Source organism: Lethenteron reissneri, chromosome 62, assembly GCF_015708825.2.
Source record: "Lethenteron reissneri isolate LAM-NWPU_2019-01 chromosome 62, ASM1570882v1, whole genome shotgun sequence".
Taxonomy (NCBI): domain Eukaryota; kingdom Metazoa; phylum Chordata; class Hyperoartia; order Petromyzontiformes; family Petromyzontidae; genus Lethenteron; species Lethenteron reissneri.
In genome coordinates this window covers 6,767,256-6,782,301 of record NC_083840.1, presented here as the reverse complement: position 1 = coordinate 6,782,301, position 15,046 = coordinate 6,767,256, and the positions used below count along the sequence as shown (strand labels likewise).

The following is a 15,046-nucleotide window of genomic DNA, read 5'->3' as shown; positions in this document are numbered from 1 at the left end:
GATGATGGCGATGATGATGGGCGCATGGTGATGATGGCGATGATGGTGATGATGGTGATGATGGCGATGATGATGGCGATGATGGTGATGATGGCGATGATGATGGGCGCATGGTGATGATGGCGATGATGGTGATGATGGCGATGATGGTGATGATGGCGATGATGATGGGCGCATGGTGATGATGGCGATGATGGTGATGATGGCGATGATGGCGATGATGATGGGCGCATGGTGATGATGGCGATGATGGTGATGATGGTGATGATGGCGATGATGGTGATGATGGCGATGATGGTGATGATGGCGATGATGATGGGCGCATGGTGATGATGGCGATGATGGTGATGATGGTGATGATGGCGATGATGATGGCGATGATGGTGATGATGGCGATGATGATGGGCGCATGGTGATGATGGCGATGATGGTGATGATGGCGATGATGGTGATGATGGCGATGATGATGGGCGCATGGTGATGATTCATCATCGGCCATAGTCAATCCACTGCTGGATGAAGGCCTCCCCGAGCGGCCACCACTTCCTCATAATCGTGCAAAGTAACGATCCAGCCGGCACCTGCTGCACCTGCTGCACCTGCTGCACCTGCTGCACCTGCTGCACCTGCTGCACCTGCTGCACCTGCTGCACCTGCTGCACCTGCTGCACCTGCTGCACCTGCTGCACCTGCTGCACCTGCTGCACCTGCTGCACATGAGCTGATCTCATCGCTCCATCTACTCGATGACCATCCACTCGTAACGCATTCCATTCCTTATTATTGCTGCTGCTGCTGCTGCCCACTGACCTGCGTCTGCTCTCCAGGCCGCGTGCTCCTCTTGCTGACCCTCAGAGGCATTCCGAGCGCGCCGTCTCTGTCCCTGCATCTTTGCGCACTTTTCAGTTTTTGTTCCGCAAGGTTCGTGATGACCACGTGCCTCTCCCCTTCCCCTCCTCCCAACCTCATTCCACTCTCCCACTCCCCTCTCGCTTCCTCCATCTCCTCCCCTTCATAACACGAACGCCTTCTTCTCCATCCCCCCCCCTTACCAACCCTCCCCTCCTCCCCATCGTGACCCCGTAGCCCCCACTGGGGCCACGCTGTGGCTGGGGAACGTGAGCGCTCGCCACGGAGGCTCCTACTCCTGCACCGCGTCCAACGCCATCGGCGCGGCCACGTGCTCACTCCGCCTCCACGTGAGCCGCTCCCCTGCAGCGCGGCGCCAGCGCGGCGGCGGTGAGGAGGAGGAGCGGGGGGGGCAAGGAGCGGGGAGGGGCGCGAGGAGCGGGGGGGGCAAGGAGCGGGGGGGCGCGAGGAGCGGGGGGGGCGAGGAGCGGGGGGGGGCGCGAGGAGCGGGGGGGCGAGGAGCGGGGGGGCGCGTGGTGCGACTGCAAAGCAACTCCCTAAACCCACAGCGACTGGGTCTCTGCCATGTGGCCTCCTGCCAGCAGCGAGCCTTCCACACTCGTGATCATTGGTGTTGGTAGTGATGCCGTGGTGGTGGTAGTCGTGGTGATCGGTGGTGGTGATGTATGTTGAACTTCTTTCACACCGCACGTAATCGGAGGAGCGGGAATTGTTGACTGTACGTCAGCTCCTCCTCGCCCGACGCGTGTTCACACGACGCCTTTCACGATACCGCGATTCTTCAAGGCGTGGTGGGACTCCTTTTACGATGTTGATGATTGTCGTGGTGGTGATCGCGACGCTGCTCACGATGAAGACCTTCGTGGGGTGGTGATGTTGATGATGATGATGATTGATGATGGTAATATTCTACAGTGCACCCAAGCCGCCCCTTGGTGGTGGCCGCGGTGGTGGGGGGCGTGGGGAGCCTCCTCCTCCTTCTCTTCCTCCTCCTCGCCCTGAGACTTCACGTCCACCGGCGACGAGTCCGGGAGGACGACTGCCCCAACGACATCCTGTGAGCGTCCACCTCTACACTCAAGATTTCACCTCTACACCCCATCTCTAGATGTAACCCATAACGTCCACCTTTGTCTCCCGTGCCCCAGGGAGGACGACTCCCCTCCCACCTCGTCTCCCTTCTTCCGCCTCCTCTCCCGCCCAGCTGCTCGCGAGGAGACCCCAATTGCAGCCGATACATCGACGCCTCTGGCACCTCGCCACCACCACCACCATCATCATCGCCATCACCAGCGCACCCCCCTACGTCATGCCCGCCGTCACCACCACCACCACCACCGTCGTGCCCCCATCTCCGCGCGGGTCCCCGGAGACCGGCTTGAGGCGGAGACGCTCAACGTGGGGCCAACCGTGGGTCCCCCAGGGCTCAGCTCCCTTACTCCCTGCGGCTTCGAGTGAAGTCCTCAGCTCCTGGTTCCACCAGCTCCTGGTTCCACCAACTCCTGGTTCTACCAGCTCCTGGTTCCACCAGCTCCTGGTTCCACCAGCTCCTGGTTCCACCAGCTCCTCGTTCCACCAGCTCCTGGTTCCACCAGCTCCTGGTTCTACCAGCTCCTGGTTCCACCAGCTCCTGGTTCCACCAGCTCCTGGTTCCACCAGCTCCTGGTTCCACCAGCTCCTGGTTCCACCAGCTCCTGGTTCTACCAACTCCTGGTTCCACCAGCTCCTGGTTCCACAAACTCCTGGTTCCACCAGCTCCTGGTTCCACCAGCTCCTGGTTCCACCAGCTCCTGGTTCCACCAGCTCCTGGTTCCACCTGCTCCTGGTTCCACCAACTCCTGGTTCTACCAGGTGCCCTCATCTCCATCGCAATTCAAACGTCAAAGCGATCTCCTGCATTGAGGGATTCGTGCGCATCTTCCGTTTACAGTCCTGCACAGCCAGTGATATAAATTCCACATTCCTATATGACAGGGGGTAAGTATCCGTGTACTCTTCGGGTAACCACTGTTGACATTCCCTCAAAGTGGAACTCATTCTATCGACTCTCGCTAACTGCCAGCCTCCTTTCCATGCTCCCAGCGACAAAGCGATCCAGCGCAGCTTTTGACACGCATGTTCATGTTCATATTTGCGCTTATCTGGCGCTTACTTGAGTGATTCAGACACTCGAAGCGCCTTACCTCCCACCTCATTGCAGTCCTTCAAAGGGGACCCCCCCCCGGTGGTGGCTGCCTCTGTGTGGCACCAGCTGACTGAGCGTCGGCCTGCACGAGCGCATCAGTCAGCCGCTAGCGGGCGACGTTGCAGCGTGGCTCTTCCAAATTGATTAACTTGCCGAGTAAAAATTCCAACAGTCGCCAAATTTGGACCGTGACACCCGGCCTCCTCTTCTTCGAATGACATCACAGGAGCTTGAACGTCCACTGTGAGTGAGGCAGACTTCCCGCAGTATTAACTCGGGCGCCCTGCCAGAGTCGAACCGCGAAGCTCTGCAACAACGAGCGCATGAGCGCGTTACTGCTCCGCGTGTCCATTATATGACCGTATTCTCCCGATTATGCTGTGTCATGCACCTCAGTAAAGTAGTAATATTGTCAGTGTGAGCGTGTGTGTGTGCCTGGGTATTTTGTCATCAATCATCTGGTACAGATACAATGATCGATGCCCGGGTGCGGTAAATGGGTCGCTTCTTATTGGTCAACCATGTTCTGTATGCTCTGATCTGGTTATTCATTCTCACTGCCTGGGTAGGTTATGTCATCAAAACTCCCCTCCCTCCACTCCCCAGGAGTGATTGGGCAGTTGTGTGTGCTTATGCCGAGCTGCGGATTGGCAGCGGAGGTCTCGCTCCGAATCCGTCGAGCGCTATTATCTCTTCATCGGCTGTGTAATGCTGTGTGAGAGCTACCTGGTCCGTCGCTCCACATGAGGCTCTGGGGTCTTGTCGGCCACAGTCATACCCCCCCCCCCCGTCTCTTTTCCTTGTGCTAACGCAACCTGGACACCTTCACAGAAACACCTGCGCTGGCTTTAAACATTCAAGCTGGCCTGCCTATTATTCATCGGGGGTTTAACCAAGCTCAGATCCATCCTCGTGTCGTGGTCTAGTTTCGACAGTACTGGCAGAGCTGCGTGCGTGGCTGTTAATAGGTGTGTAACTGTGGGGAGCGGTGGCACAGTGGTTAGCGCGCTGTACTATAAAACACGGCGACTCGAGTTCGATTCCTGCTCATGACCAACATTTATTGATGATTGACTTAAAGCTTTCGTGACTGCAGGAATTCATACGTGATTTGAAGCTTTCGTCACTGCAGGAATTACTCTGAGGTTCTTTCGGTAAAGTCACGTAGAAAGAAAATCAATGAAATAAAATACGACGTTTCACTTGCAACACAAGCAGTCGTCATCAGGTAGAACTAAGGTTTAGATGGAGAACAAAACACAGACAGACACACAAGTAGAGAGAGACAACACAGAGACACACAGAGAGAGACACACAACATAGGCACACAGAGACCCAATGCCTCTGTGTCGTGGCCTGAAATAGAGAGAGAGGTGGGTCTGCTGGAGCAGAGAAATTAGCATGGCAATGAGAGAGCTGGGTGGAAATCCACCCCGCGGCGTCAGGGGGAGAGAAAGGCCCAGCAAGCCTGGTAAAAACATATTTTTTTAAGAATTCATATTCTAATAAAAATAAAAAATAGATATTTTTTTTTATCAATTTTCTATCTACGTGACTCAAAAGGTGTCAGTTTTGTTGCCAGATAGAAGGGTAAATAACCAATTATCATATTTTTACTGGCAAATGAGGTTCCCATAGTGTAGATGCTTGCCCCAAGCTCTCATACTCTGATGGTGCATTGTCTTTGAGTTGTGCGCCTTTTGGCGTCATCTGGTCCAACCCATGTGAGACTTGGCTCTAAAGAAAGCTGTCTCGGGTGTGGACCAATCAACTTCAAGGACAGTGCACATTATCAGAGTTATGTCTTTTGTTTGTATTATGACTGCAGGTATTGCGGTCTATGCAAACATGACTCCTTGTAAAAAGGTGTCAGTTTTGTTGCCAGATAGAAGGGTAAAAAACCAATTATCATATTTTTACTGGCAAATGAGGTTCCCATAGTGTGGAGAAGTCGTTGCACGCCAGCCTACCGCGCAGACCCGGCACGTCTAATTGCAGGGTTGGCTACGTACGGTACGAACGAGGTTCAACATACATACAGTTGTTTGGAGATATCATGGCGCTGCAGCCCTCGTTCATCTTCGCAGCTGCTGTTGCCATTCTGACGTCTTCTTCCGCCCGCTTTGCTGTGGGCTGGGCACGCTCGTTGCGATGGCGGCCCACGTTCTGCATGGCACAGCAATGCACGAGGGCGTTTGTGGCTTTTCAAGAGGAACAGCGCTGACATCGCTACCACATCCTGGCGCTGCTGCTGCTGCTCCGTGACTGCTTTGTTAATGATCAGACTGACGCTGCTCGTCTCGCAGCTCCACGCTCACTGAAGGGCAATTCTCGGTTCGCCACCTGTGGACCCGCCGGGCAGCAGTCGGGCTGTGCCCCCAGTGAAGGACGCTGCTCATGGGCAGCGGGAGGCAGTCGCCCTCCAACAACAACGGAGGGCGGAGGAGCGACGCTCACAACAACGAGCGGAGCGCCGGGCGGCTAAAATCCAGCAAGTTGGCACAGTAGAGGGTACAGGTGGTGCATCAGCTACTCATCTCGGTCATCTCAGTCAGTCGACCCGTGGCACCTGGGTCTGCCCCGTGACCTCCTGCCAGCGGGCGTTCGACACTTCACGTGGCCTCAAAGTGCACCTGGCCTGGCACAGCGGCGAATGGCGGGTATTGGTCTCTATGTGTGTATCTCTCTGTGTATATCTCTATGTGTGTATGTCTCTCTGTGTATATCTGTTTGTGTGTATCTCTCTGTGTATATCTCTATGTATGTCTCTATGTGTATATCTGTTTGTGTGTGTATGTCTCTATGTGTATATCTCTGTGTATCTCTCTGTGTATGTTTCTCTGTGTATATCTCTGTGTGTGTATCTCTCTGTGTATATCTCTATGTATGTCTCTATGTGTATATCTGTTTGTGTGTGTGTGCAATCCTAGCCGCGTGTTGTTTTCTTCTCTTATCGCTGCGCACACGCGTGGGAGCCCGCGCCCCGCGGTCTCCGCTTCTGCACCGCGACCTCTTCACTTCCCCCAGCTCACTCAACGATCCGGAATCCAGAATGTATGACTCCAGGATCCGGGTTTTAGGCTTTCTCGCTCCAGGAACTCGGAAAACATGAACCTGGATCTCTGGTTCCTGGCTCCAGCATCTGTGGACCCAGACTCCGGGATCGAGGTATCACGTATCCATAACTCGTGGCTTAGGGATTCAGAAATCCAAGATCCAGGAATCTATTACTCCAGGAACCCAGGATTTTAGCTTACATTGATGCCGGAACCAGGTCTAACATCTACAACCACAACAACCAGCCATATATCAACTAACACCACCATCATAAAAAAAACCAAAGCAATCCAACAACTACCATCACAGCTCTAACTACAATCCTACAACCAAAACTACCTCATCAGCAATCACCACCATCACAGGAAACTGAAAAAGCAACGGCAACAACCATCACAACAACCAAGTCAACAACCATCACAACAACCATCACAACAACAACAAAACTACCAATAACTGCCACCACAATATGACAACGTGCCAAAACAACCACCACCACAACAAGAACAACAACTGCATCACCACCACCACCACCACCCCACCCCAGCAACAACCACCACCGCCACTACCACAGCAACAACACAAATGACACCAGCGGCAGCAGCAGCAGCGGCCGCCGCGGGAGGGAAGAGCGGCCCCGAGACGGGAGCTTCGGGTCCCCTCGCTCCACATTTCCTGCAAACTCCCCCCCACCCCCACCACGCTCTCCCTCCTCCCTCCCCGAGTTCCCACTGCTGCTGCTTGCTGCTGTTGTTGATTCACTGGGGGTGAGCGCTGTTCATCGGTCCGCGCGCAACGGGGGAGAGAGGGCGCCAAGAGGAGAGAGGGTGAGCGGTGGGGTGAGTGTTTGGTGGGGTGAGTGGTGGGGTGAGTGTTTGGGTGAGTGGTGGGGTGAGTTTGGGTGAGTGGTGGGGTGAGTGTTTGGGTGGGCGGTGGGGTGGGTGTTTGGTGGGGTGAGTGGTGGGGTGAGTGGTGGGGTGAGTGTTTGGGTGAGTGGTGGGGTGAGTGTTTGGTGAGTGTTTGGGTGAGTGAATAAGCGGTGGGGTGAGTGAATAAGCGGCAGAGTGAGTGGTGTATTGAGTGATTGAGTGAAGAGGGCGAACGAGTGAATGATGGGGAAAGTGAGTGGTGGGTGAGTGAGTTTCGAAATGAGTGGTGGCATCGGTGAATGGTAGAAGGAGTTGTGCGGTGAGCGGTGGCTAAAGTGAGCGTGAGCAAAAGGGTGGGTAGACTCACCCCACCGCTTTTGGGGTGTGTGGTGGTGGGGGGAATGGGTGAGTGAGTGAATTGGTGAGCGAGCTTTTGAGTATGGTGGTGAGCTGATTGTGATGAGTGGTGGTGAGCTGATTGTGATGAGTGGTGGTGAGTTGATTGTGATGAGTGGTGGTGAGCTGATTGTGATGAGTGGTGGTGCTGGAGAGAGCGATTGAGCGAGTGATTGACTCAACTGTCTGCAGTTCTATTGGCCGCTAAGGGGGGGTCCCTCTCCCTCTCGTGGTCTCGCCCGGCAGATGAAATTGGCTCTTGCTGGGAACTGGATTCCAACTCGCAGCGTCGACATGAGCGGCTCCCGAGGCGAGCAGCCCCCTGCCCACGCACAGGTGCGCTAATGTGTGTGTGTCTGTGTGTCTGTGTGTGTCTGTGTGTGTGTGTGTGTCTGTGTGTGTGTCTGTGTGTGTGTGTCTGTGTGTGTCTGTGTGTGTGTCTGTCTGTCTGTGTGTCTGTGTGTGTCTGAGTGTGTCTGTATGTCTGTCTGTCTGCGTGTGTGTGTCTGTCTGTGTGTCTGTCTGTGTGTGTGTCTGTGTGTGTCTGTCTGTCTGTGTGGCTGTGTGTATGTCTGTGTGTCTGTGTGTGTGTGTCTGTGTGTGTGTCTGTCTGTGTGTCTGTCTGTGTGTCTGTCTGTATGTGTGTCTGTGTGTCTGTCTGTGTGTCTGTGTGTCTGTGTGTCTCTCTGTGTGTCTGTCTGTGTGTCTGTCTGTGTATCTGTGTGTGTGTGTCTGTCTGTCTGTCTGTGTGTCTGTCTGTGTGTGTGTCTGTCTGTGTGTCTGTGTGTATGTCTGTGTGTGTCCGTGTGTGTGTGTGTCTGTGTGTGTCTGTCCGTCTGTGGGTCTGTGTATCTGTTTGTGTGTCTGTGTGTGTGTCTGTGTGTGTCTGTGTGTCTGTCTGTGTGTCTGTCTGTGTGTCCCTCGATGTTGTGGGGAGCGGTGGTGTAGCGGTTCTCCCGAGTCCTGGGCCTCCCCGAGGTCGACTCATCCTCAAATGAGTACCTGGTGTGGTGTGTAAACATCGTCATTTAGAGAGACAAAGGCGGCAGTGCGTGCTTCTGGCCACCCACCCCCTCGTGTGCCGTACCGGCTTTCATAGGTGCTCGCTAACAGCACTTGCCCCTACGGTCTGTTAAGGCTATACGGGGGGTATTTGTCTTTGTGTGCGTGTCGATTCGAATCGTCGGACAGGCTGCGAAGTGACTCCGCGAGGAGCCCAGGTGGCTCTCCCCGCGGACTGATCTGTCCCGTGAACTCGTGGCAGCAGCAAGCCCTTCTCACCTCACGTGACGGCCTCTCAGTGCACCTAGCTTGGCACAGGCGCTGTGTGTGCGAGCCGCAGATAAGAACCGAGACCCAAACTCAGACGCGTTGCGTTTTGCTCAGAGGAAGTTGGAGCGCGTAACGAGATCAGCGAAGAGATTGGGATTCATGAGTCATGGTGGGAGGAGGAGGAGGGATGGGAGGAGGAGAGGGGATGGGAGGAGGAGGGGGGATGGGAGGAGGAGGGGGGATGGGAGGAGGAGGAGGGATGGGAGGAGGAGGGGGGATGGGCGGGCCCAACACACAATGCCATCCCGACTCAGCCCACGGAACACGCGAGTGACCACGAGTGGCACACGACGCCGCCACCACCACACAGAGAGGGCTTCACTGGGACGGGGGACAGAGCGACACGGGCCTCCATCTCATTCTTCTCCCCTCATCACTCAACTCTCCCCTCGACCGCCACTCCTCACACCGCCACCACCACCTCACCCCGCCCTGGTCAACACCGTGGGTGTTGTCACCGTGGAACGCCGCTCGCCGGCGTCGCGGTCCAAGCCCCAGAAGATCGACAGAAGGACTCCTGAGGTCACTTCAACAGAGTCGTCCTGTCTTCCACCCCCCCTCCTCCTCCTCCTGCGGCGTTTGTGATTGAGAGCGGCCGCCCAGAGCGTGCGGTCTGGAGCGCTGGGTGACGTGGTGGACGTTGGGACTCGTGAATGGGTGAACAAGGCGGGGGCCTCTCTCTCGACACGCTCGTGGAGAGGACGTCATGGGCCCTGGGCGCAGTGTCCCCACGTGACCCTCACATCGCGAATGTGTCCCCGTCTCTGAGCTGCGACTCGACCAGACTGAATGGAACGTGGCGGAGTGTTCACATCGAGCGTCTCAAGGGGCGCTGCTCTGTCCTCCCTCCGTCAGTTCTTCTCATCGCCCTCCTCTCCCATTCCCGTCATGTGCCCCCTGTCTGATCCCGCAGGACACCCCTGACCTCAAGGTGACCTCTCCCCTGCGCACTCGACCCAAACCTCCCTCCAGCTTCATCGGGAAGCTCCAGGTGAGTGGCTCTGGCTTCGGTCGACGTTCCCAATCCCGTAATCCGTCGTTTTCTGCTCCCATTTTGGGATAAACAAAGCCACGCTCCGACGCCGACACCTCAGCTCGACCGAGCTTCGAGGGAGCTCGTCTGTTCCGCGTTAACCCCGCGACCTCGACTGCGTGGAGTGCCGCTGCAGAGAGGGCCACGCGGCCCAGGAGCCCAGCACGCCGTGACCCCCACCCCGCCCAGCTCGCTTGGACCGCTTGGCCGGTTCATACTTTGTCGTTATTTCCCCAATTTCATCCCACGGGACGATGAATCCAGTCGGGAGTCTCGCGGAGAAGGGAAAACCCTCCGTGTTCGAGAGCGGCCCACGGAAGCGGATATCGCAGAGCTTCTGCTGAGATCTCGAGCCCACACCCAGTCGAGCGCAGCGCTCTGGCTACTGCTCTGCCCATGAGAGGAGGGTTCGTTACGTGATGGTGTGACTGATATTTTCAATCTCAGACCGAGAATTTTTAACAAATTAAGTGCAGAACTAACTTCAAAGTTTCGTTCATGCAGTCATTGGTGACTGGGCTGAGAACATCATTTCACTACACTGAAGAACCCGGTTTAAGAAAGTTCAGTCTGTGTTAGTCTATGGATCTCATTGTGAGTCTATGGCTCTCTGTGTGAGTCTATGGGTCTCTGTGCGAGTCTATGGGTCTCTGTGCGAGTCTATGGGTGCGAGTCTAGGGTCTCTGTTTGTGTCTATGGGACTCTATGCGAGTCTTTGGGTCTCTGTGTGAGTCTATGGGTGTCTGTGTGAGTGTATGGGTCTCTGTGTGAGTCTTTGGGTCTCTGTGTGAGTCTATGGGTGTCTGTGTGAGTGTATGGGTTTTTGTGTGAGTCTATGGATCTCTGTGTGAGTGTATGGGTCTCTATGTGAGTCTATAGGTCTCTGTGTGAGTTTGTGGTTCTCTGTTTGAGTCTATGTGTCTCTGTGCGAGTCTATGGGTGTCTGTGTGAGTCTATGGGTCTCTGTGCGAGTCTATGGGTTTCTGTGTGAATGTATGGGTTTCTGTGTGAGTATTTGGGTCTCTGTGTGAGTCTTTGGGTCTCTGTGTGAGTGTATGGGTCTCTGTGTGAGTCTATGGGTCTCTGTGTGAGTCTATGGGTCTCTGTTTGAGTCAATCGAACTCTGCGTGAGTCTATGAGACCCCGGTGTAATGACGGTAGTTGGGGCTGGAATCTCGGATCCCAGCGGTGCGGGCTCCACAGGCTGACCTCTGAGCCACTCGGACACCTACACGCCGGCTCAGCTGTAAGTGGTCATGGGGATGTGGCATCAGTCATGTGGCCCTAACCCTAACACTCTGCCCCCCCCTCCCCCCAGGCAAGCCTGGTGCTCCCCCCCTCGGCGCTCTCCCCACCCTCCTGCAACCCCGCGGTGAAGCGGTGGTCGGCCCCCGCGGGCTCCACCACTCAACTCTCCCCACTCGCCCCCCTCTCCCCCTCCGCGTCCCTCTCCCCCTGCTCCCCCGTGCGCCGTTTCCACCTGGGGACACGGCCCCTCTCTCCTCGGCCGGGTCCCGAGGCCCCAGCGGGCCCCGAGGTCCCAACAGGCACAGAGAGTCTCGGGCCCGAGACGGCAGGTCGAGAGACACTGCCCAGTCTCAACAAGGTCAGTGACGGCCTGCGCCTCCCCCTTGCGTCCTCTCTAGCTTCCTCTCTCCCTGGGTGGGTGGTGGGGGGTGGTGGTTTGGTGGTGGTGGGTGGGTGCTGAGTAAGTGCTTTGGGTGGTAGCTGGGTGGGTGGTGGTGGTGGTGGTGGTGAACCCAGCCGTGCAAGGGCGGGTGGTTACACTCAATTAAAATCAACACACTTGCTGTACTGCCATGCCCCGGCAAAGCAGGAGATGACGACCGCGACACACGTCCAATGTAAGAGTGGCAGTGCCGCCCGGTCGTGTTCACACGCCATCGAAGCTGCTCGCGGCTTCACACCTGCAATGCACATGACTCCCTGCACGGTATTCACAACGTAGTTGTTGTCCTCTGGAAAGACTCGACCCCCGCCATATGAACGTGGGATTCCCACCGCTGGCCCAGAGGTGTACGCCGGATCGAGCGCCAGTGCCCGATGCTCGTTGTTGAGACACTGGCGCTGCTCAGGAAATTGCTCCGAGCCAAACCTGGCGCTGGGGGGGAAATTTACTCTACAACCCCAAACGTCATCGGGAGCAGCTTGCGAATCCCACTGGGCACTGCTCCCCACATCGCCACTGGGAGCCAGCGTTCACCCGCACCCAGGTGCAGGGTTAATATCCCTCACCTCCCCCCCTCCCTCTCTTTTTTTACGATCAGAGGAAATAAGAAGATGCTCGGTGTAGTCGGCACTTTGCTTCGTTCATCATTTCGGTTTTTTTGTAATGCTTTGCTTCATGTAACCCCCCCCTTTTTTAATGAAAGATTTAACAAAAGATGTCTCGCTCTGCTCTCTTCCTCCCAGGGTCGCCCACGCCACTCCGGTAAGCGGCGTCTCCCCAGCCGCTCCTCGCTGAAGGCGGCGGCGACGTCGGTGGCAGTGGAAGTGGCGATGAGAAGCAATGGGGGCGAGAGCCGGGGTCAGGGGGACGATGCAGAGAAGAAGGAGGAGCAGGAGGAGCAAGCGGATGACGAGGAGAACGAGGAGGGGGAGCGGAGTAGCCCTGGTCTCCGCGAGGGTGCGGAGCAGACGAGCGAAGAAACTGCAACTGGGGTTGAGTGCGACGGCGGTGCAGGAGGTGAAGGAGGTGGGGATGAGGAAGAAAAAGTGGGAGAGGAAGCAGGAGACACAGGGAAAATGGGGCCTGGGGTGGCAACCTCTGGGAATGAAGAGGTGGAAGAGGAGGAGGAAGACGAGGTGTTTGTGTTGGAAGAGTGAGATGCAGGTTCATTGCTTTTGTGAACACTTTGTCAGTTCATGGGTGTCTATGCAACTCTGTGTCGCATTGTGCATTTGTGGGACTCCACATAAGCGTATGGGTCTCCACGTGGGTCTATGGGTTTCTGTATAAGTCTATTGGTCTCTATATAAGTCTATGGGTCTCTGTGTGAGTCTATGGGTCTCTGTGTGAGTCTATGGGTCTCTATGTAAGTCTATGGGTCTCTATATAAGTCTATGGGTCTCTGTGTGAGTCTATGGGTCTCTATGTAAGTCTATGGGTCTCTGTATAAGTCTATGGGTCTCTGTGTGAGTCTATGGGTCTCTGTGTGAGTCTATTGGTCTCTGTATAAGTTTATGGGTCTCTGTATAAGTCTATGGGTCTTTGTATAAGTCTATGGGTCTCTGTGTGAGTCTATGGGTCTTTATGTAAGTCTATGGGTCTCTGTATAAGTCTATGGGTCTTTGTATAAGTCTATGGGTCTCTGTGTGAGTCTATGGGTCTCTGTGTGAGTCTATGGGTCTCTATGTAAGTCTATGGGTCTCTGTATAAGTCTATGGGTCTCTGTGTGAGTCTATGGGTCTCTATGTAAGTCTATGGGTCTCTGTATAAGTCTATGGGTCTCTGTGTGAGTCTATGGGTCTCTATGTAAGTCTATGGGTCTCTGTATAAGTCTATGGGTCTCTGTGTGAGTCTATGGGTCTCTGTGTGAGTCTATGGGTCTCTGTGTGAGTCTATGGGTCTCTGTGTGAGTCTATGGGTCTCTGTGTGAGTCTATGGGTCTCTGTATAAGTCTATGGGTCTCTGTGTGAGTCTATGGGTCTCTATGTAAGTCTATGGGTCTCTGTATAAGTCTATGGGTCTCTGTGTGAGTCTATGGGTCTCTGTGTGAGTCTATGGGTCTCTATGTAAGTCTATGGGTCTTTGTATACGTCTATGGGTCTCTGTGTGAGTCTATGGGTCTCTGTGTGAGTCTATGGGTCTCTGTGTGAGTCTATGGGCCTCTGTGTGAGTCTATGGGTCTCTGTTTGAGTCTATGGGCCTCTGTGTGAGTCTATGGGCCTCTGTGTGAGTATATGGGTCTCTGTGTGAGTCTATGGGCCTCTGTGTGAGTCTATGGGTCTCTGTGTGAGTCTTTGTTAACTCGGCTGAGACCATCAACTCACTGCACTTGCGGTCTCATCACAGGCAGCTCCCCGGATCGCACCGCGCGATCTCCTTGGAGACAACCGGTCAGCCCTTGCCTGCCTCGTCTGCTCGTCCGTCTCGTTTGCAGTGTCTGCACGATCTGTGTCGTGTGCCTTCACTCGGGTTGTACATTGTTGTGATTTGCATCGGAGGCAATCGGGTTCCCGTGCTCGCGATCGGACCGTGCCAGACGCGACGTCCCTGATGATCTCAGCTCTGACCCGCTAATAAACTTGACTCCCATCCTTTCCTCGTAAGCGCCCGCCTCCTTCCCTCTCGGCTCCCTGCGTTTACCAAGCAACGCATTGCTTGCTCTGACTCCGTAATAATAATAATAATGAATAATAAACTTACTTTTATATCCAGGATGTTATTTCTTATATATCCAGGAGAGCCACACGGAGTCCGAGGACTGATTTCAGCAGGGGTCTGCTGCTGCTGTATTTGTCTTTTTATTTTAAGATGTTTTCAGCAAATGATGGGTTGTGTTTATTAACAGATGGGCGGTGAGTTCACTTGCTGCAACGCCTTCTCGTGGCAGAGTCAGGTGATGGCTCATTCTCGACGCCCACGGGAAGGGAGTTTCACGACATCTGTGCGATTCACGAACTCTCGCCTCCAGTGCTATGGGGGGGAGGTGGGGGATGGGGGGAGGTGGGGGAAGGGGGGAGAGGTGGGGGAAGGGGTGCGGAAGGGGGGGGAAGGGGTGGGGAAGGGGTGGGAAAGGGGGAGAGGTGGGGGGGAAGGGGGGGAGAGGTGGGGAGGAAGGGGGGGAGAGGTGGGGGGGAAGGGGGGGAAGAGGTGGGGGGGAAGGGGGGAGAGGTGGGGGGAAGGGGGAGGAGAGGTGGGGGGAGGGGTGGGGGGAGGAGTGGGGGGAGAGGTGGGGGAAGGGGTGGGGAAGGGGGGAGGAAGGGGTGGGGAAGGGGGGGAAAGGGGGGGGGTGAGGTGGGGGGGAAGGGGGGGAGAGGTGGGGGGGAAGAAGTGGGGGGGAAGGGGGGAAGAGGTGGGGGGAAGGGGGGGAAGAGGTGGGGGGAAGGGGGAGGAGAGGTGGGGGGGAAGGGGGGGAAGAGGTGGGGGGGGGGAAGGGGTGGAGAGGTGGGGGGAAGAGGGAGGAGAGGTGGGGGTGGAGGGAGGGGTGGGGGGAGGGGTGGGGGGGAGGGGTGGGGGGAGGGGTGGGGGGAGAGGTGGGGAAAGGGGTGGGGGAAGGGGTGGGGAAAGGGGTGGGGGAGGGAAGGGGTGGGGGAAGGGGTGGGGGGCAGGGGTGGGGA

At 55.9% G+C, this 15,046-nt stretch overlaps 1 protein-coding gene and 1 long non-coding RNA gene across 2 annotated transcripts; both read left to right on the top strand.

The window, feature by feature from the left end:
• Nucleotides 1–1,115: 1,115 nt before the first annotated feature.
• LOC133358613 (uncharacterized) lies at nt 1,116–2,476 on the top strand. Its single transcript, XR_009757098.1, has 3 exons — nt 1,116–1,239; nt 1,786–1,927; nt 2,019–2,476. It is a non-coding gene; the product is annotated as an uncharacterized LOC133358613 (long non-coding RNA).
• Nucleotides 2,477–6,890: 4,414 nt separating this feature from the next.
• Nucleotides 6,891–14,016, top strand: LOC133358601 (bone sialoprotein 2-like). The gene is made up of 5 exons (XM_061576979.1): nt 6,891–6,951; nt 7,624–7,713; nt 9,623–9,700; nt 11,061–11,348; nt 12,176–14,016. The coding sequence occupies exons 2-5, from the start codon at nt 7,624–7,626 to the stop codon at nt 12,587–12,589; spliced, it is 870 nt and encodes a 289-aa protein (XP_061432963.1). The 5' UTR covers nt 6,891–6,951; the 3' UTR covers nt 12,590–14,016.
• Nucleotides 14,017–15,046: the final 1,030 nt, after the last annotated feature.

Excerpts from the sequence above, each read along its gene's own strand:
- LOC133358601 (XM_061576979.1), top strand. The coding sequence starts at position 7,624 with ATGAAATTGGCTCTTGCTGGGAACTGGATTCCAACTCGCAGCGTCGAC. Across the intron at positions 9,701-11,060 it reads GCTTCATCGGGAAGCTCCAG|GCAAGCCTGGTGCTCCCCCC; the intron begins GTGAGTGGCTCT and ends CCCTCCCCCCAG. Across the intron at positions 11,349-12,175 it reads CACTGCCCAGTCTCAACAAG|GGTCGCCCACGCCACTCCGG; the intron begins GTCAGTGACGGC and ends TCTTCCTCCCAG.